This window comes from Somniosus microcephalus, chromosome 12 (assembly GCF_052327205.1).
Source record: "Somniosus microcephalus isolate GS21.2 chromosome 12, FLI_Smic_1.0, whole genome shotgun sequence".
NCBI lineage: Eukaryota > Metazoa > Chordata > Chondrichthyes > Squaliformes > Somniosidae > Somniosus > Somniosus microcephalus.
This window is the reverse complement of record NC_140998.1, coordinates 115,395,236-115,415,602: the sequence shown is the minus strand read 5'-3', so window position 1 is coordinate 115,415,602 and position 20,367 is coordinate 115,395,236. Positions and strand designations below refer to the sequence as shown.

The 20,367-nt window shown below is 49.1% G+C and overlaps 1 protein-coding gene across 1 annotated transcript in view; it reads right to left on the bottom strand.

The window, feature by feature from the left end:
• LOC147109479 (uncharacterized) overlaps nt 1–19,660 on the bottom strand; it is a 51,038-nt gene extending 31,378 nt beyond the window's left edge. Inside the window, exons 1-2 of the mRNA XM_086004206.1 lie at nt 19,058–19,660; nt 5,964–6,149 (exon numbers count right to left, since the gene is read on the bottom strand). Of these exons, the coding sequence (XP_085860332.1) occupies nt 5,964–6,149; nt 19,058–19,172 (301 nt within the window). The 5' untranslated portion in view covers nt 19,173–19,660. The remainder of the gene's footprint in view (nt 1–5,963; nt 6,150–19,057) is intronic.
• Nucleotides 19,661–20,367: the final 707 nt, after the last annotated feature.

Sequence of the window (20,367 nt, the reverse complement as noted above, 5' to 3'; positions counted from 1 at the left end):
GGAGGAAAAAGGCCAAAACAAAGGTGGGGATAAAAAATCAGTAAAAATGTAATGGGGGCCGAGGTTATGATCTGAAATTGTTGAACTCGATATTGAGTCCGGAAGGCTGTAAAGTGCCTAATCGGAAGATGGGGTGCTGTTCCTCGAGTTTACGCTGAGCTTCCGTGGAACAATGCAAGAGCCCAAGTGCAGTGAGGTCTGAGTGGGAATGGGGCCTGATCTCTAGTTGGTTCCTCGACATATTGGTCCAGGAAACCATCCCGTATACACTCCAGGAATTCCTCCTCCACAGTATTGTTACTAATTTGGTTAGCCCAGTCTATATGTAGATTAAAGTCACCAATGATAACTGCTGTGCCCTTATTGCATGCATCTCTAATTTTCCGTTTAATGCCATCCCCAACCTCCGCATGACTGTTTGGGGGTCTGTATACAACTCCCACTAACGTTTTCTGTTCCATGGTATTTATCAGCTCTACCCATACAGATTCCACATCATCAGAGCTAATATCCTTCCTTACAATTGTGTTAATCTCCTCTTTAACCAGCAATGCTACCCCACCTCCTTTTCCTTTTTGCCTGTCCTTCCTGAATATTGAATACCCCTGGATGTTGAGTTCCCAGCCCTGGTCACCCTGGAGCCATGTTTCCGTAATCCCAATCATATCATATCCGTTTACATCTATTTGCGCAGCTTATTACGAATGCTCCTCGCATTAGACACAAAGCCTTCAGGCTTGTTTTTTTTAACACTCTTAGATCTTTTAGAATTATTATTTACTGTGGCCATGTTTGATTTAAACCCTTGATTACTCTGACTGCCACTTTTGCTTTTCTCCTTTCTGTCTTTTGCTTCTATCCTTGTTTCCCTTTCCTCTGTCTACCTGCACAGGTTCCCAACCCCCTGCCATTTTAGATTAAACCCTCCCCCACAGCACTAGCAAACACTCCCCCTAGGACCTCGGTCCCAGTCCTGCTCAGGTGCAAACCGTCCATTTTGTACTGGTCCCACCTCCCCCAGAACCGGTTCCAATGTCCTAGGAATTTGAATCCCTCCCCCTTGCACCATTCCTCTAGCCATATATTCATCTGAAATATCCTTCTTTTTCTACTCTATCTAGCATGTGGCACTGGTAGCAATCCTGAGATTACTACCTTTGATGTCTTATTTTTTAATTTACCTCCTAACTCCCTATATTCAGCTTTTATGACCTCATTCCATTTTTTACCTATATCGTTGGTACCAATATGCACCACGACAACTGGCTGTTCACCCTCCCCTTCCAAAATGCTCTGTAGCCGCTCCGAGACATCCTTGACCCTTGCACCAGGGAGGCAACATACCACCCTGGAGTCTCGTTTGCGGCCACAGAAACGCCTATCTATTCCCCTTAAAATAGAATCCCCTATCACTATAGCTCTCCCACTCTTTTTCCTCCCGTCCTGTGCAGCAGAACCACCCACGGTGCCAGGAAGTTGGCTGCTGCTGCCTTCCTTTGATAAGCCATCTCCCTCACCAATATCCAAAGCAGTATATCTATTTGAGAGGGGGATGGCCACAGGGGACCCCTGCACTACCTGCCTGCGCCTACTACCCTGCCTGGTGGTCACCCATTCTCTTCCTGCCTGTGCATCCTTTACCTGCGGTGTGACCAACTCCCTAAATGTGCTATCCATGATGTCCTCAGCATTGTGAATGCTCCAGTATGCATCCATTCGCAGCTTCAGTGCCGCAATGTGGTCTGCCAGTAGCTGCATCTGGATACACTTCCCGCACACATGGTCATCAGGGACACAGGAAGTGTCCCTGATTTCCCACATAGTGCAGGAGGAGCATACCACGGCACCGAGCTGTCCTGCCATGACTTACCCTTTAATTAATTCAAATTAAATTAAATCAAATCAATCCCACCAATTACACTACAATTAAATGATATACTCAAGGGCCCTTGTTTAACAGCAGTCCCCGCTACACAACAGAGACCCTAGAAACTATAAACCACAAAATTTAAGTTTGGAAAAAACGAGAAAGAGAGAAATACTCACCAACCAATCACTTACCTGCTTTCTGGTGATGTCACACTTCGATTACTTTTTCCTTTCTCTCACGCTCACGGAGCCCAGCATTCAAAGGTCAAGCCGTACCTCCTTCCCTTAAACACTGACAGATCCACCCCACATCACCAGCAACACCTACTGTTAAGAAAATTGAGGATATGTCTGAAGTTACTAAATCTAATGTTCAGACCAAAGGGATGTAGGCCTGAGGAAAAAGATGAAATATTGTTCTTGAAGTTTGTGTTGAGCTTCATTGGAGCATTATTAGAGGAAAAGTGGGAATGGAAGGGGAAGATAACATGGTGAGCTCGTGATCATACTTGTGGACAGAACTGAGGTATTGTGGTCGCCTAATGTGTGTTTGATCTCCCCAATGTAGAGACTACATTGTGAGAAGCAAGTACAGTGCACCAGATTAAAGGAAGGACAGATAGATTGTTGCCTCACACAGAAGGAGTTTAGGGCTCTGGGCAATGGACTGGGAAGAGATGAATGGACAAGACATTGTATCTCCTGTGGTTGCAAAGGAAGGTGCTGGGGAGAGGATAGCTGAAATTCGGGGTGGTGGAAGAGTGAACCTGGGTGTCATGGAGGGAAACATACCATCTGAAGAGCAGAGAGGGCAAGATGGATTTAGTTCTGGGATCACACTGTAGATGGTGGAAATGGAGGAGGACAATCTGGCAAATGTAGAGGCTTGTGGGGTGGAAGATGAAGACCAGGAGAACTCTTTTATGGTTGTGAGGAGGGGGGTCTGGGGTTCACGACACAGGCACGGGAACTGGGCCATACACATTCAAAGGCCCTGTTGACCGCTGCGGAGGAGATTCCTCAGCTAAGGAAAACAGACTTTTCGGAAACACTGATGCAGATTGTAGAGTTATCAGAGCAGGTGTGACAGAGATGGAGAAAATAGAAGGTATGGAGTCCTTGTAAAAGCAGGTGGGAAGAAACGTACTTCATCAGAGATAGAAAAAGAAGTCCAAGAAGAAAAGGGAAAGCCAGAGATGGATCATGTGACAGTGAGAAATGGGTGGAAATTGAAAACATAGTGAATGAAATTCTCCAGATCAGAGAAAAAGCAAAAAGTAGCACCAACATGGTTGTCAATGTAGCAGAAGAAAACATCAAGGAAGTGCTGACATGAAGAATATTTCTGCAGAAAGATCAGCATAGCTGGAACTTGTGTAGGTTCACATAGCACCTTTTATCTGGAGGAAATGAGTGGAGTTAAAAGAAAAATTGTTCAAGGTGAGAACAAGTTCAGCCAAGCAGAGGAGGGTGTTGAATGGGGCTAATTGGGCTACTGTTCGAGAAAGAACCTTTATATCATTGCCTGAGGAAAGTCCCATTGTTAATCAATGTCATAACTAATTCAGTCCCACAACTATAAAAGATAATTCCAGTCCATGATTAAAGCAACATCACAAAAACTGGCAAGAGTTTGTGGATAATGTTTTTTGTTGGCAACTGATGATTTCCTTCTATGGAAAATTACTTAAATGGTGCAAAAGATAAACTGAATAGCAGAATGTCAACATTTCTTTCATTCATTCGTGGAATTTGAGCGTCGCTGGTAAGGCCAGTATTTATTGCCTATCTCTAATTGCCCTTGAGAAGATGGTGGTGAGCCGCCTTCTTGAACCGCTGCAGTCCATGTGATGAAGGTACTCCCATAGTGTTGTTAGATAGGGAGTTCCAGGATTTTGACCCAGCAATGATGAAGGAACGGTGATATATTTCCGGAGGTCTCCGGAAAGATGGAGTCCCACAATGGTAGGTGGGTTGGTGCCTGATTAGAGAGACTTCAGGGATTTTACTGCCATCTCCTGGGGCCTAACTCCACTTGGCAGTCCTGGGAAGCAGTAGTACTATGGGCTGATGCCAGGAAGATCCACTGGGGACCTGGGCCCCGCCCCCTTGTCACCATTTGGTTGCACTGGGTAGGGAAAGGACAAGCAGTACAAGAAAATCAAGCCCATGATTTTTGTTTTTAATTTTCACAATATTATAAAGACTTTTGTCCGTTTAGTTCATGTGTCATGGAGGGGTGGATTTCATTGTACTTTTTCTGCACTGAGTGTGTACCATGCACATAAAAATTCCACTTCCCAAGTAATACATTACAAGCTTTTATTTCCTTTTCTCACCCCTACTGTTTTCAGTGAGAGATGTATTCACATCATTTAGCAATATGCAATAGAAAAATACCTTTTCAACCCCTAGTTCAAATTCAATTCAAACAGAAGGAGTAAATTCCCCCTTCCTCCTTCACCATTTTGATGATTGTTAAGAGTCACAAGGAAATTTATTCTGACAGTCTTAGTGCAGTATTTAAAAAAAAAAATTTGTATTCATTGATGGGATGTGGGCGTCGCTGGCTAGGCCTGCATTTGGTGCTCATCCCTAATTGCCCTTGAGAAGATGGTGGTGAGCCGCCTTCTTGAACCGCTGCAGTCCATATGGTGTAGGTACACCCACAATACTGTTAGGAAGGGAGTTCCAGGATTTTGGCCCAGCGACAGTGAAGGAACGGCGATACAGGTCCAAGTCAGGATGGTGTGTGGCTTGGAGGGGAACTTGTAGGTGGTGATGTTCCCATGCGTCTGCTGCCCTTGTCCTTCTAAGTGGTAGAGGTCGCGGGTTTGGAAGTTGCTGTTGAAGGAGCTTTGGCGAGTTGCTGCAGTGCATCTTGTAGATGGTACACACTGCAGCCACAGTGCGCCGGTGGTGGAGGGAGTGAATGTTGAAGGTGGTGGATGGCGTGCCAATCAAGCGGGCTGCTTTATCCTGAATAGTGTCGAGCTTCTTGAGTGTTGTTGGAGCTGCACTCATCCAGGCAAGTGGAGAGTATTCCATCACACTCCTGACTTGTGCCTTGTAGATGGTGGAAAGGCTTTGAGGAGTCAGGAGGTGAGACACTCGCCGCAGAATTCCCAGCCTCTGGCCTGCTCTTGTAGCCACAGTATTTATATGGCTGGTCCAGTTCAGTTTCTGATCAATGGTAACCCCCAGGATGTTGATAGTGGGGGATTCAGCGATGGTAATGCCATTGAATGTCAAGGGGAGATGGTTAGAGTCTCGCTTGTTGGAGATGGTCATTGCCTGGCACTTGTGTGGTGCGAATGTTACTTGCCACTTGTCAGCCCAAGTCTGAATGTTGTCCAGGTCTTGCTGCATATGGACACAGACTGCGTCAGTATCTGACGAGTCTTGAATGGTGCTGAACAGTGTGCAATCATCAGCGAACATCCCCACTTCTGACCTTATGATGGAGGGAAGGTCATTGATGAAACAGCTGAAGATGGTTGGGCCTAGGACACTACCCTGAGGAACTCCTGCAGTGATGTCATGTGATTGAGATGAATGCCCTCCAACAACCACAGCCAACTTCCTTTGTGCTAGGTATGATTCCAACCAATGGAGAGTTTTCCTCTTGATTCCCATTGACTTCAGTTTTGCTAGGGCTCCTTGATGCCACACTCGATCAAATGCTGCCTTGATGTCAAGGGCAGTCACTCTCACCTCACCTCTTGAGTTCAGCTCTTTTGTCCATGTTTGGACCAAGGCTGTAATGAGGTCAGGAGCTGAGTGGCCCTGGCGGAACCCAAACTGGGCGTCAGTTAGCAGGTTATTGCTGAGTAAATGCCGCTTGATAGCACTGTCGACGACACCTTCCATCACTTTGCTGATGATTGAGAGTAGACTGATGGGACTGAGTGGGAATATTTGTTGCTGGAACTGGGCACAAAAAGGGGCAAATATATTTATTTGAGTCCAACAGAAAGGTTTATTTTGTGTCAGTTATTGAACTGTATTCTCCCTGTAATTCCATTTTCAACAGAATTAGACACCAATACAGCTACATTCAAATAACTTGATAATGATGGTATCACGTAACTTACCCATTCCAATACCTGGCTCCTCATACCAGTACTTCACATCATGATTTCTGTGGATATGATACAGAGGAGTCTTTTTCACATAGCGAAGTATTCTGAGGTTCTTCTGCACCTGGCCGTTATTAGTACCGTGGGTGTGACGGGCAGGTTTGGATTTTGCCCACATTGTATTGTTGTCTTTATTGTTCCCTAATGGGAGTTAGGAATTGAAAAAGAGAAATTAAGCTGGAAATCCATGTAGATAAATATCATAATATGTGCATTTGTACAGAATGTTCAAAATTCTTCCTCAAATGTGCTTGAACTGTTAACTCTAAAATGCTAATCTAGAAAGGGGGTCCAGTGGGAAAACTGACCTCACTCCTGCCAGGAGAGATAAAACTATTAGAAAACAGGAACAAACTTTTCCTGATTATTAGAGATAATCATATGTCAGCTTTTTTCTTGAGGGGAGGTGGATTAAAACACTGATTAATTCTTGGTCAAGTAGTACACCAGAGTTGCATGTTGTTGGCTAAGCACCCAGTAAGGGAGATGGGATCTTAGGCTAAAGCATTGAGTTTCTGATGGGAGCCAACAGGATGGGTTCAGTCTTGTTGCCAATGTTGAGTTGCAGAAAGTTCTGGCTCATCCATGACTTGGCATTGGACAGGTAATTGGACACCTGTGAAATCAAGGGTGATCTTGGAGAGGGAAAGCTGGGTATTGTTAGGCATATGTATGAAAGCTGCCCTCATGCATACAGATGATGTTACCGAGGGGAGAACATATGGTTAAGTAATAGGAAGGGGCCAAGGCAGGAACCTTGCAGCTCACTGCAGGTGATCAACCAGGTATAGGATGGAGAAGCAATAGTAGGAAATGCGCTGCCTTTATTAACAGGTAGGAATGGAATCATACAAGGGGATATCACGGTCTTCCACATAGATGAGCGATGAAGGAGGATGTGAGGCTAACCTTGTTGAAAGCTGCAGAGGTCGAGCGATAATGCATTTTAGTCATAGTAACACAGAATGCCATTGTCTGTATAACTGCAAAAAAAAATCCCTCTTTATATATAACTGCGGAGTTTGTTTTTTTCTTTACTGTTCCAGACAGGTACAAGCTGACATCCAGCTCTTAGTTCAAACTTGATGGGGTACCTATTAACCTGTGCTCTGGAAGCTAAGTTGCCTCTCATGGTGGCAGCCCACTGCATCCTGTCTACACTTCAATAGAAATCACACTCCAAAATGCTAACCTTCACAGCTGTATAGCAAAGACACCAACATGTGATTTTATGTCATTGTACTGACATCTCTTGTCTGAATGTGTATTTCCTTGTTGCACAGTAGTCTTTGTACAGTAGCCTTTGTTCACTCTCCAATCCAAACACCTACAGAAGTCTCACATTTTCGGCCCAAGGCTGAATTCTGGGCCAAAGATTTCAGTGTGGGATTTAGGTATGTAGGCCAGTGTTTCCTGAAACTATTCCATTATTTTTTTAATATTCGTTCATGGGATGTGGATGTCGCTGGCAAGGCCAGCATTTATTGCCGATCCCTAATTGCCCTTGAGAAGTTGGTGGTGAGCCGCCTTCTTGAATCGCTGCAGTCTGTGTGGTGAAGGTACTCCCACAGTGCTGATAGAGAGGGAGTTCCAGGAATTTGACCCAGCAATGATGAAGGAACGGCAATATACTTCCAAGTCAGGGTGGTGTGTGACTTGGAGTAGAACTTGGAGGTGGTGGTGTTCCCATGCGCCTGCTGCTCTTGTCCTTCTAGGTGGTAGAGGTCACGGGTTTGGGAGGCGCTGCCAAAGAAGCCTTGGCAAGTTGCTGCAGTGTATCTTGTAGATGGCACACACTGCAGCCACGGTACGCCGATGGTGGAGGGAGTGAATGTTTAAAATGGTGGATGGGGTGCCAATCAAGTGGACTGCTTTGTCCTGGATGGTGTCGAGCTTCTTGAGTGTTGTTGGAGCTGCACTTATCCAGTCAAGTGGAAAGTATTCCATCACACTCCTGACTTGTGCCTTGTAGATGGTGGAAAGGCTTTGGGGAGTCAGGTGGTGAGGCACTCTCCGCAGAATACCCAACCTCTGACCTGCTCTTGTTGCCACAGTATTTGTGAGGCTGGTCCATTTAAGTTTCTGGTCCATGGTGACCCCAGAATATTGATGGTGGGGATTCGGCAATGATAATGCCATTGAATGTCAAGGGGCGGTGGTTAGACGCTCGCTTGTTGGAGATAGTCATTGCCTGGCACTCCTGTGGCGCGAATGTTACCTGCCACTTATCAGCCCAAACCTGAATGTCGTCCAGGTCTTGCTGCATGTGGGCATGGACTGCTTCATTATCTGAGGAGTTGCGAATGGCACTGAACACTGTGCGGTCATTAGCAAACATCCCCACTTCTGACCTTATGATGGAGGGAAGGTCATTGATGAAGCAGCTGAAGATGGTTGGGCCTAGAACACTGCCCTGAGGAACTTCTGCAGCAATGTCCTGGGGCTGTGATGATTGACCTCCAACCACCACAACCATCTTCCTTTGTGCTAGATATGACCCCAGCCAGTGGAGAGTTTTCCCCCCGATTCCCATTGACTTCAGTTTTACTAGGGCTCCTTGATGCCACACTCGGTCAAATGTCAAGGGCAGTCACTCTCACCTCACCTCTGAAATTCAGCCCCTTTGTTCATGTTTGGACCAAGACTGTAATGAGTTCTGGAGCTGAGTGTTCCTGGCGGAACCCAAACTGGGCATCATTGATCAGGTTATTGGTGAGTAAGTGTTGCTTGATAGCACTATCGACGACACCTTCCATCACTTTGCTGATGATTGAGTAGACTGATGGGGCGGTAATTGGCTAGATTGGATTGGTCCTGCTTTTTGTGGACAGGACATAACTGGGCAGTTTTCAACATTGTCGGATAGATGCCAGTGTTATAGCTGTACTGGAACAGCTTGGCTAGAGGCGCGGCTAGTTCTGGAACACAAGTCTTCAGTATGACAGCTGAGATGTTGTCGGGGCCCACAGCCTTTGCTGTATCCAGTGCGCTCAGCCGTTTCTTGATATCATGTGGAGTGAATCGAATTGGCTGAAGACTGGCTTCTGTGGTGATGGGGACCTCAGGAGGAGGCCGATATGGATCATCCACTCGGCACTTCTGGCTGAAGATGGTTGCAAACGCTTCAGCTTTGCCTTTTGCACTCCGTTACATTGAATTGAGACAGCTGTGGGAATACCACCTCTTCCTGACTCACTCACATGCTATAAGTTTGATCTGAGTTCTTTAGGTGGCATCCGTTTCACTGTAGCACCTGCATTGCATCATCCCCAGCATTGGTCATTTTGGTGATGAACATGGTACATTATAGGTGTCAATCCTGGTATGAAATTGGATGAACTACTTGCATAGGCTAGAATAGGGGTACAGTAGCATGGTGGTTATGTTACTGTACTAGTGATCCAGAGGCCTGGACTAATGATCCAGAGATGTGAGTTCAAATCCCACCACAGCAGCTGGGGAATTTAAATTCAGTTAATTAAATAAATCTGGAATAAAAAGCTAGTGTCATGGTGACCATGAAACTGTCGTAAAAATCCATCTGGCTCACTAATGTCCTTTAGGGAAGGAAATCTGCCGTCCTTACCTGGTCTGGCCTATATGTGACTCCAGACCCACAGCAATGTGGTTGACTCTTAACCACCCTCTGAAATGACCTAGCAAGTCACTCAGTTGTACCAAACCGCTACAAAGAATATCATGGACTGCAGCGGTTCAAGAAGGAGGCTCACCACCACCTTCTCAAGGGCAATTAGGGATAGGCAATAAATGCCAGCGACGCCCACATCCCATGAACGAATAAAAAAAAGATTCGTATTGAGGCTAAAATGCACATCTGTAAACAGTGCTGTTACCGCTAGCATTCTTTCATTCCACTCTACTTCCAGTTCAATTCCAGTGTACATTGAAATTGTCAGGAGACTCTGTAGCACCAATGGATACTCCTAATAATGATGAAAATTATCACCGTGGCAGATTAAAATTAATTAATGTTGTAAAAACTATAATAATGTAACATTTTCCAATCAAGCATTAGTGGTTAATGGAGATAATAAGGCCTAGAAATTCAGTTGGTTGTGCCAGCAGTTAACGCCTTAAGAGAAGTGAATTTCGGGCGCTATGCGTGTAGCGCCCGGGCGCAGTGCAGTTTGCGCCTCGCCCCAAATTAAGTTGACCCTTAGCGCCGGCGCAAAGTTTAGCGCCCGCCCGGCTGCGCGCGCAGAAAATGACGTCACATCCACGTGCAACGCCCTTTGCGCGCCCCGATTCCAAACTTCAGTCGGACCACCCCATTGTGCGGCTGGCGTCCAGAGCGTTTGTAAAATGGAACGCAACACAGCCGACGCGGGCCCCGGGGAGTGCAAATTAAAGGGCACTTCTCTAAAAGGCACTCTGCATGTGTTGTGTGGAAGGGTCCAGTGTGTTGTTGTAAAAGGTGTATTTGTGTTTCCGTCCTCCTCCTCCTCCTCCCTCTCAGACTCGGCCTTTGAAAAAAACACATGCACCCTTCCCCTTTAAGAGCTCACTGGCACCAGAGTGTCTGCCGTCAATCACCAGCTCCCCGCACCTGCGCTGCGCCCGAGCTCGGGGGTTGCGCTCCGGCCTGACAGCTTAGCGCCTGAAGATAGTCGTGCAACGCCTGTTTTAGCGCTCCAGCAACCTCTTAGGGCGAAGCGACTGAATTTCCGCGAAGGGGGCGCAACTTTGGGGCGGGCGCTAACGTTAGCGCCCCAAAACTGGCTATACTGAATTTCTAGGCCTAAGTATATTCTTTTCACAAGTAGATAAATGTGTCAAAAATACCTCAATGGTAATTCTGAACTGTTGATTAGTTAACCACTGGCCTGTTTTTGTTGCTTATTTAACTTACAAATACAGTCTTTACTTTCAGCCCTTGAGAGTCATCGGGACCAATTTATCTGTCCTCTGCACTGGCTGCCAGGCAGGCAGAAAATGCCTGAAGTGTGATCTGACTACAATGACCTCAGCCTGCTGTAGGCTTGGGTCCAAGTCATTTACATAGGTCAGACACTCCCTTGCCACAGGCCCGCTCCCTGGCAGGGCCTAACACATGGAAGTGGGGAAGGGAAAATAAGTGCTGCTGCAGACCTGAGAGGCTTGCAGCAGCAGGAATGGCCACCGGCATCAAAGTCTTCTGTCTGCTGTCCAAAAATAGTAATCAGAAGGGCTACAGCACTGATCCCTGCCCCATAAAAAATAAAAAGGACTTGCTTTGAGTCCTGTTGTTTTTACTGCCTGTTCTTTAATATGAGTACCTTTCCGGTGCTGAGGGAAGAAAATGAGGTGGGATGGTCAGGAAAGCCCCCTTGTACCTCATTAATATGGCAGCTCTTAGCTGTAACCTATTGTACATCATAGACGCATCACATTTTTGATATTGCAACTCAAGCGTCTTCAAATTATGAGTTCAGTTTCATGTGTATGCCTGTGGAAATACATGTACATTTGAGAGGAGTGTTGTGGCTGTCAGATTACTAGGTTTGCTGTGCAAATGTAGAGGCTGGTGATTTATCCAGGGCAGGGAAGGCTGGAGGGAGTCAATGCCGTGATTAACTGATGCTGTCATTTGAGACATTGCCAAATGGCAAAGGTTCTTGTGCACCTGTATCCTCTGGTTTCTACAACTCTTTAATGACCTCTCCCTGGTGACACTGTGCGGCCTCTTGCTGCAGCTGATCTATACGGACTCCTCACTGAAGATCAAAGTTATGCAGCACACAGAATGATTCATGAAACTGTACCAGAGGATCTGTCAAAGGAATAGAATCAGTGACAACTCCTGTAGAACACATGCACGTCATTAAATCTGTACACTGCTGCTATCCATGGATGGTGCAGAGAGATCATGAGCCACAGCTGCATGGGATATTCCTGGTCTCCTGCCTTGCACTTTTGGGGCTTGGGGAAGGGAGGGAAGCGATAGAGGCAGCTGAGTGGATGGTCTCAATCTTAATGACAAAGAAGTCCATGAGGCGACAATATGTTCAAGGACTTTGCAGGTATAGGTAAGGCTACATTTGCACCCTGGACTTTGCAAAATCTTCCCAGTTGAAAGAATCCAATGGCTCTCTTCTGCTGTTGGCTGTTGCCCATGAGGAAAATTATATGAATGCTTGCTCTTGCAAACAATGCATCAGTCACCTGCTTAGTGCATATGTGGGCTGCAGACTGACTCATGTTGCTGATGTCCATGCTGCCAGCCTAAAAGAGCCTGAGGTGAAAAAGTTCAGGCCTGCTGTCCCTTTCACAGCATCTCAAGACTCACTTTCTGTTTACAGGACAAAATTGCACATAAGAACAAATTCAGTGAAGCTACATTCCCACAGCTGAGCCTCGGTAGATAGGTGTGTGGGCCTGAGAATTGGGATGATAATCTTATAGCCCATATTATCTCCAACTTGTGCACCTGCTTAGCAAGGCTTTCTTCCTGTATTGCAGTTTTACTGAATTTTTCCTATGCTAATAGGAAATGGACCTGAATTGGAGGAGTGCCCAAAAATGACAAGCCCTTTAAGGAGACTACCCTAGGCATCCTTGCCTTTAAGTCATCTACGAGTCAAAATTTCCTCAAATTAAAACATCAGCAAAATCAAAGCCACTGTTTTCTGTCACTGCCATAGAGTCTGCTCACTTGCCACTGATTCCAACTGCATTCCTGGCCACTCACTCAGGCTGAATCAGGCCATGTGAAATCTTGGCATCCAGTTCAGCCCAGAGCTGAGTTTCAAATCCCATATTCTATCCAAAACTGCTAACTTCCACCTCCACAACATTGCCGGCCTCTGCCTCTACTTCACTCCCACCACAGCCAAAACATTTAACCACTGTTTTGCCATCTTTTGACTCAATTTCTATAAAATACTGTTTACCATCTTCCCTGTCTAATTTGTCCAAAACTCAGCAGTGAATTCCTTATCCTGCACTAGGTCCCCCTTGTCCATCACTCGCATTGTCACTGACCTACATTAGCTCCATGTCTCCCAGTGTCATGAATTTAAAATCCTCATTCTTTTCATTAAATCTATTGCCCTAACCTGACTCTGCAATCTCCTCCAACTTTACTTTCCATTCTAGGGCCTACCATCCTCCTATTCTGGACTTCTCTGCACCCTTCTCTTCACTCCATTGTTGGTGGCAGAGCCTTCATGTGCTTTGGCTTGACTTTTTAGAACACTCTCATTAAACCTCTCTACCTTTCTCTCATCCTTTAAAAACCTTCTTAAAATCCATTTTTCAGCCAAGCTTACAGTCGTATCTCTTAACACACCCACCATGGCTCAGTGCCCATTCCTTTTTATTGTTTGTTTCCATCAAAGTGCCTTGTGATGCGTGTCTACATAAAAGGCACTATATAAATACAAGCTGCTGCTGTTATAAGAATGCTAAGGGCAGAGGGAACAGTGAAGCTGAAGGCCTCCCCAAAGCTTAGGGCTAATACCATCCTGTTCTTATGATTGGTCCTTTCTCCCTCTACATAGAAAACATAGAAACATAGAAGATAGGAGCAGGAGTAGGCCATTCGGCCCTTCAAGCCTGCTCCGCCATTCAACGAGATCATGGCTGATCATCCAAACCCTAGCACCCGGTCCCTACACCGACAGCCATCCCACCCAAGCCATAACCCCGTAACCCCACGTATTTAATCCCCCCTAACACTAAGGGCCAACTTTTTTTTTATCATGGCCAATCAACCTAACCCGCACATCTTTGGACTGTGGGAGGAAACCGGAGCACCCGGAGAAAACCCACGCAAACACGGGGAGAATGTGCAAACTCCATCCTCTCTCTCCCTCTTTCTCTCTCATGCGCATACACAGGTGCACACACACTCATAAAACCACCAGCCACAGTGCCTTGCAATGGAAATATGTTTGAAGCTTTTTCTCGGAGCCAGGATTGTAATAGATGATCCTTTTCTGGAATTGTAGGCCAGAAAGAGCAGCCTGCCTGTGGCCCAGAACAAGGGAGCACCTCACAGTACCCTGACTTCTTCTTACCAAAAGTTACAAGCATCAGCACAGGTGAGAGGAACGCAGGGGATTGTGAGATGCTGGCTTGTTGTGGGTCACTAGCAGGCTGCTTGCAGGATACTGTTAGTGAGCTGAAGGAGGTAGTACTGGGCGAGTACAGTGCAAAGATGTGGAAGACCAAGTGGTGCTACCAGAGAAGGAGCTAGAACATGCAATCCAGATGACCACATAGATGTTATCTGCTACCCCCTGTACCTTGTGAAATGCAATAATATGGTGAAACTGGGCGGTTGTGGCATGCTGTTTTTGATATTTAGTGGGAAAGAAGATGACACTACTTCCCTGCTGAGCACCGTATCTGCCATTTGTTTGCTACCTCTGTAAATAACGCATTGTTTGATACTGCAGATAATTCCTATGACAGCCTGAAAGGAGGCAGAGGCACAACAGTGGAGGGAGGGAGGTAATCTTGACTGCCAGTGGCAGTGCCATCCCAAGGAGGTTGACTGTTGGTCTTGCAGTGATGGTGCCAGTCTGCAACTGCCTTTTGCAAACCTGGAGCCTGCAGAGGTAGTTGCTGTTGGCCATTGTCAGGCAAGCGTGCCAGGGCCTGCAGAGGTACTTGCTCTTGGCCATTGCCAGGCAGGAGTGCCAGGGCCTGCAGAGGTACTTGCTCTTGGCCATTGTCAGGCAAGCGTGCCGGGGCCTGCAGAGGTACTTGCTCTTGGCCATTGCCAGGCAGGAGTTCCCGGGGCCTGCAGAGGTACTTACTCTTGGCCATTGCCAGGTAGGAGTGCCGGAGCCTGCAGAGGTACTTGCACTTGGCCATTGCCAGGCAGGAGTGCCGGGGACTGCAGAGGTACTTGCACTTGGCCATTGCCAGGTAGGAGTGCCGGGGACTGCAGAGGTACTTGCACTTGGCCATTGCCAGGCAGGAGTGCCGGGGACTGCAGAGGTACTTGCTCTTGGCCATTGTCAGGCAGGAGTGCCGGGGCCTGCAGAGGTACTTGCTCTTGGCCATTGCCAGGTAGGAGTGCCGGGGACTGCAGAGGTACTTGCTCTTGGCCATTGCCAGGTAGGAGTGCCGGGGACTGCAGAGGTACTTGCTCTTGGCCATTGCCAGGTAGGAGTGCCGGGGACTGCAGAGGTACTTGCTCTTGGCCATTGCCAGGTAGGAGTGCCGGGGACTGCAGAGGTACTTGCACTAGGCCATTGCCAGGCAGGAGTGCCGGGGACTGCAGAGGTACTTGCTCTTGGCCATTGTCAGGCAGGAGTGCCGGGGCCTGCAGAGGTACTTGCTCTTGGCCATTGCCAGGTAGGAGTGCCGGGGACTGCAGAGGTACTTGCTCTTGGCCATTGCCAGGCAGGAGTGCCGGGGCCTGCAGAGGTAGTTGCTCTTGGCCATTGCCAGGCAGGAGTGCCGGGGCCTGCAGAGGTAGTTGCTCTTGGCCATTGCCAGGCAGGAGTGCCGGGGCCTGCAGAGGTACTTGCTCTTGGCCATTGCCAGGCAGGAGTGCCGGGGCCTGCAGAGGTACTTGCTCTTGGCCATTGCCAGGCAGGAGTGCCGGGGCCTGCAGAGGTACTTGCTCTTGGCCATTGCCAGGTAGGAGTGCCGGGGCCTGCAGAGGTACTTGCTCTTGGCCATTGCCAGGCAGGAGTGCTGGGGCCTGCAGAGGTACTTGCTCTTGGCCATTGCCAGGCAGGATTGCCGGGGCCTGCAGAGGTACTTGCTCTTGGCCATTGCCAGGCAGGAGTGCCAGGGACTGCAGAGGTATTTGCTCTTGGCCATTGCCAGGCAGGAGTGCCGGGGCCTGCAGAGGTACTTGCTCTTGGCCATTGCCAGGTAGGAGTGCCGGGGCCTGCAGAGGTAGTTGCTCTTGGCCATTGCCAGGTAGGAGTGCCGGGGCCTGCAGAGATGGTTGCTCTTGGCCATTGCCAGGTAGGAGTGCCGGGGCCTGCAGAGGTAGTTGTTCTTGGCCATTGCCAGGTAGGAGTGCCGGGGACTGCAGAGGTAGTTGTTCTTTGCCATTGCCAGGCAGGAGTGCCGGGGCCTGCAGAGGTACTTGCTCTTGGCCATTGCCAGGTAGGAGTGCCGGGGACTGCAGAGGTACTTGCTGTTGGCCATTGCCAGGTAGGAGTGCCGGGGCCTGCAGAGGTAGTTGCTCTTGGCCATTGCCAGGCAGGAGTGCCGGGGCCTGCAGAGGTAGTTGCTCTTGGCCATTGTCAGGTAGGAGTGCCGGGGCCTGCAGAGGTACTTGCTCTTGGCCATTGCCAGGTAGGAGTGCCGGGGACTGCAGAGGTACTTGCTCTTGGCCATTGCCAGGCAGGAGTGCCGGGGACTGCAGAGGTACTTGCTCTTGGCCATTGCCAGGCAGGAGTGCCCAGGGCCTGCAGAGGTACTTGCTCTTGGCCATTGCCAGGCAGGAGTGCCGGGGCCTGCAGAGGTACTTGCTCTTGGCCATTGCCAGGCAGGAGTGCCGGGGCCTGCAGAGGTAGTTGCTCTTGGCCATTGCCAGGCAGGAGTGCCGGGGCCTGCAGAGGTACTTGCTCTTGGCCATTGCCAGGCAGGAGTGCCGGGGCCTGCAGAGGTACTTGCTCTTGGCCATTGCCAGGCAGGAGTGCCGGGGCCTGCAGAGGTACTTGCTCTTGGCCATTGCCAGGTAGGAGTGCCCGGGGACTGCAGAGGTACTTGCTCTTGGCCATTGCCAGGCAGGAGTGCTGGGGCCTGCAGAGGTACTTGCTCTTGGCCATTGCCAGGCAGGATTGCCGGGGCCTGCAGAGGTACTTGCTCTTGGCCATTGCCAGGCAGGAGTGCCAGGGACTGCAGAGGTATTTGCTCTTGGCCATTGCCAGGCAGGAGTGCCGGGGCCTGCAGAGGTAGTTGCTCTTGGCCATTGCCAGGTAGGAGTGCCGGGGCCTGCAGAGGTACTTGCTGTTGGCCATTGCCAGGCAGGAGTGCCGGAGCCTGCAGAGGCAGTTGTTCTTGGCCATTGCCAGGCAGGAGTGCCGGGGCCTGCAGAGGTACTTGCTCTTGGCCATTGCCAGGCAGGAGTGCCGGAGCCTGCAGAGGTACTTGCTCTTGGCCATTGCCAGGCAGGAGTGCCGGGGCCTGCAGAGGTACTTGCTCTTGGCCATTGTCAGGCAGGAGTGCCGGAGCCTGCAGAGGTACTTGCTCTTGGCCATTGCCAGGCAGGAGTGCCGGGGCCTGCAGAGGTACTTGCTCTTGGCCATTGCCAGGCAGGAGTGCCGGGGCCTGCAGAGGTACTTGCTCTTGGCCATTGCCAGGCAGGAGTGCCGGGGCCTGCAGAGGTAGTTGTTCTTGGCCATTGCCAGGTAGGAGTGCCCGGGGACTGCAGAGGTAGTTGTTCTTGGCCATTGCCAGGTAGGAGTGCCGGGGCCTGCAGAGGTACTTGCTCTTGGCCATTGCCAGGTAGGAGTGGCGGGGCCTGCAGAGGTAGTTGCTCTTGGCCATTGCCAGGTAGGAGTGGCGGGGCCTGCAGAGGTACTTGCTCTTGGCCATTGCCAGGTAGGAGTGCCGGGGCCTGCAGAGGTACTTGCTCTTGGCCATTGCCAGGTAGGAGTGCCGGGGACTGCAGAGGTACTTGCTCTTGGCCATTGCCAGGCAGGAGTGCCGGGGCCTGCAGAGGTACTTGCTCTTGGCCATTGCCAGGCAGGAGTGCCGGGGCCTGCAGAGGTACTTGCTCTTGGCCATTGCCAGGTAGGAGTGGCGGGGCCTGCAGAGGTACTTGCTCTTGGCCATTGCCAGGTAGGAGTGCCGGGGCCTGCAGAGGTACTTGCTCTTGGCCATTGCCAGGCAGGAGTGCCGGGGCCTGCAGAGGTACTTGCTCTTGGCCATTGCCAGGCAGGAGTGCCGGGGCCTGCAGAGGTACTTGCTCTTGGCCATTGCCAGGCAGGAGTGCCAGGGCCTGCAGAGGTACTTGCTCTTGGCCATTGCCAGGTAGGAGTGGCGGGGCCTGCAGAGGTAGTTGTTCTTGGCCATTGCCAGGTAGGAGTGGCGGGGCCTGCAGACGTTGTTGATCTTGGCCATTGCCAGGTAGGAGTGGCGGGGCCTGCAGACGTTGTTGATCTTGGCCATTGCCAGGTAGGAGTGGTGGGGCCTGCAGAGATAGTTGTTCTTGGCCATTGCCAGGTAGGAGTGGTGGGGCCTGCAGAGATAGTTGTTCTTGGCCATTGCCAGGTAGGAGTGCCGGGGCCTGCAGAGGTAGTTGTTCTTGGCCATTGCCAGGTAGGAGTGGTGGGTCCTGCAGAGATAGTTGTTCTTGGCCATTGCCAGGTAGGAGTGGCGGGGCCTGCAGACGTAGTTGTTCTTGGCCATTGCTAGGAGTGGTGGGGCCTGCAGAGATAGTTGTTCTTGGCCATTGCCAGGTAGGAGTGGTGGGGCCTGCAGATTCGGTTGATCATATAATGGCAGGTGAGAACAATTTGCCTCTGGTGCCGGTTGATCTCCCTCACATACTTCTTAATCCTGGAAGGAAGCTCATGTTTTGCAATTGAAAGTCTGGTGGGGAGAAAACGTCACAATGCCTCTTTAAGAGATCACTTCCCAGCTGGGCTTTAACTCGTTTTAAAGGAACAGATTTAACACTGGGTGGGAATCAGGAAGAAACTGGAAACATCATGGACTGCCTCATTATGCCCTATTTGCATTGTATTTCACTATCTAATGAAGTTCTGGCACATTCTGTGCAAAAATGTACGAAGTTGCACAGCGCACGAATCATCCAGGGGTTCACCAATGTGCGAACTCGCCCATTTATGGCCCCCACTCACCCAGCTCCTGCCAGTGGAAGCACTTGCAGCAGATGCAATGTTTGCCCTGTAAAAGGCGACATAATGCGCGGTATTCACAGTGGTTGGTTTTGCCAGTGATCATTATACTGCTACACAGTTTAACACCCCTGGTAATTTGGGGCAACTGGCTGAACGTACATGAAAAATAGTGAGCACAGACCTGAAAATTAGCCCGCGTTGTATGTGCGCTTTTGATAAAGTTTCATTTTAAAGCTTGCATCAACCAAAGAGCTGGAAGTTGTTTACCAATCTTGAGTTGCTTGCTGCTGATGATGTATTGTTGAAGTCTCTCCCAGCCCATTCGTGCGTGCTGCTTCCAGTCTCCTTCAATTCCTTTCTCCATATTTGTACCTAAGATCATAATCACACCCCAGAGCAGTCAGTGAATTACATCAAGAACAAGACATGTGCAAACTTATATTAGCATTTCCCACGAATCGTTACACCATGTTCCCTACTCCAGGTCCAGGCTTCAGCTATTATAGAGGTTTATTAAAAATTGCCCGTGGGAAATGAATGCACCTTCTGGTCTGTTAATACGGCCCCACCTGAAGGTGCAGTTTGAAGGTAATCTTGCAGCGTCCCTATTTCCCAAGTGCTGAACTCTCTTTGATGTTCACACTGTGTTCAGCTGTTGCCAGGACAACAGCGGACGCGCAAGCAGGGGAGAGGCTGAGAATTCCTGTCGCGGACACGGTTGTTTGCAAGTCCGCGGTCGCTGCACGCCACGCTCGACATTGCTGTGAATGGAAGGCCGATTTTGTACGCTCAGGGAGCACAGCAGCCTTCGTTAGAAGGGGTGTCCTTAATGGTAACATCGCTGGGCAGTCCTGCAGGAGCAGCCGTTTGCATCGGAACCTTTTCCATAGTCTTAGGCACTGAACTTGGCAGGGGAAGCTGAACAAGCACAGGCTGTCAGAGGTCAGATGGCACCAGCAGTGTATTGTCTACACCCACTTGCTATGCCATCCACTGTGTGTACCATCGCAGGCATGGCTACCTATGAGTGAGGCACAGTGCCTTAGAAAGCTATACTTTAGCAAGAAAGCAGTGACTGAGCTGTGCCATCTGCTGCAGAAAGACCTCCAGCCAACATCTGGAATCTGAACGGCCAGCATCAGTCAAGGTCACGATGGACCTCAATTTCTCCTTTCAGGTCAGCACCGAGGACATCTGCAAGTTAGCTAGTTTCCTGCCTATAGACGCATCAAGAGGCTGACTGATGCTTTATTTTAAAAGGCCAATGGCTTCATCGTTTTCACCATGACCAGCATCAGCACCATGCGAGGGCCACATAATTCCATTGCATTTCGGGTTTTCCACAGGTATAAAGGATGATTGATTGTAAATATTGTAGCCATTCGGGCCCCTGTCCAGAGCCCAATAGCATTCATGAACAGAAAGGGGATAAACTTTCTAAATGTACAGTCGGACTATGACCACTAGAACATAATTATTCAACATAAAACCTGAATATGAATATATGAATAATGACTACTATGCGAGTTAATAGACGACTAGAGTCTATAGACGATCTTCCAGTTTGATCTTCCCCT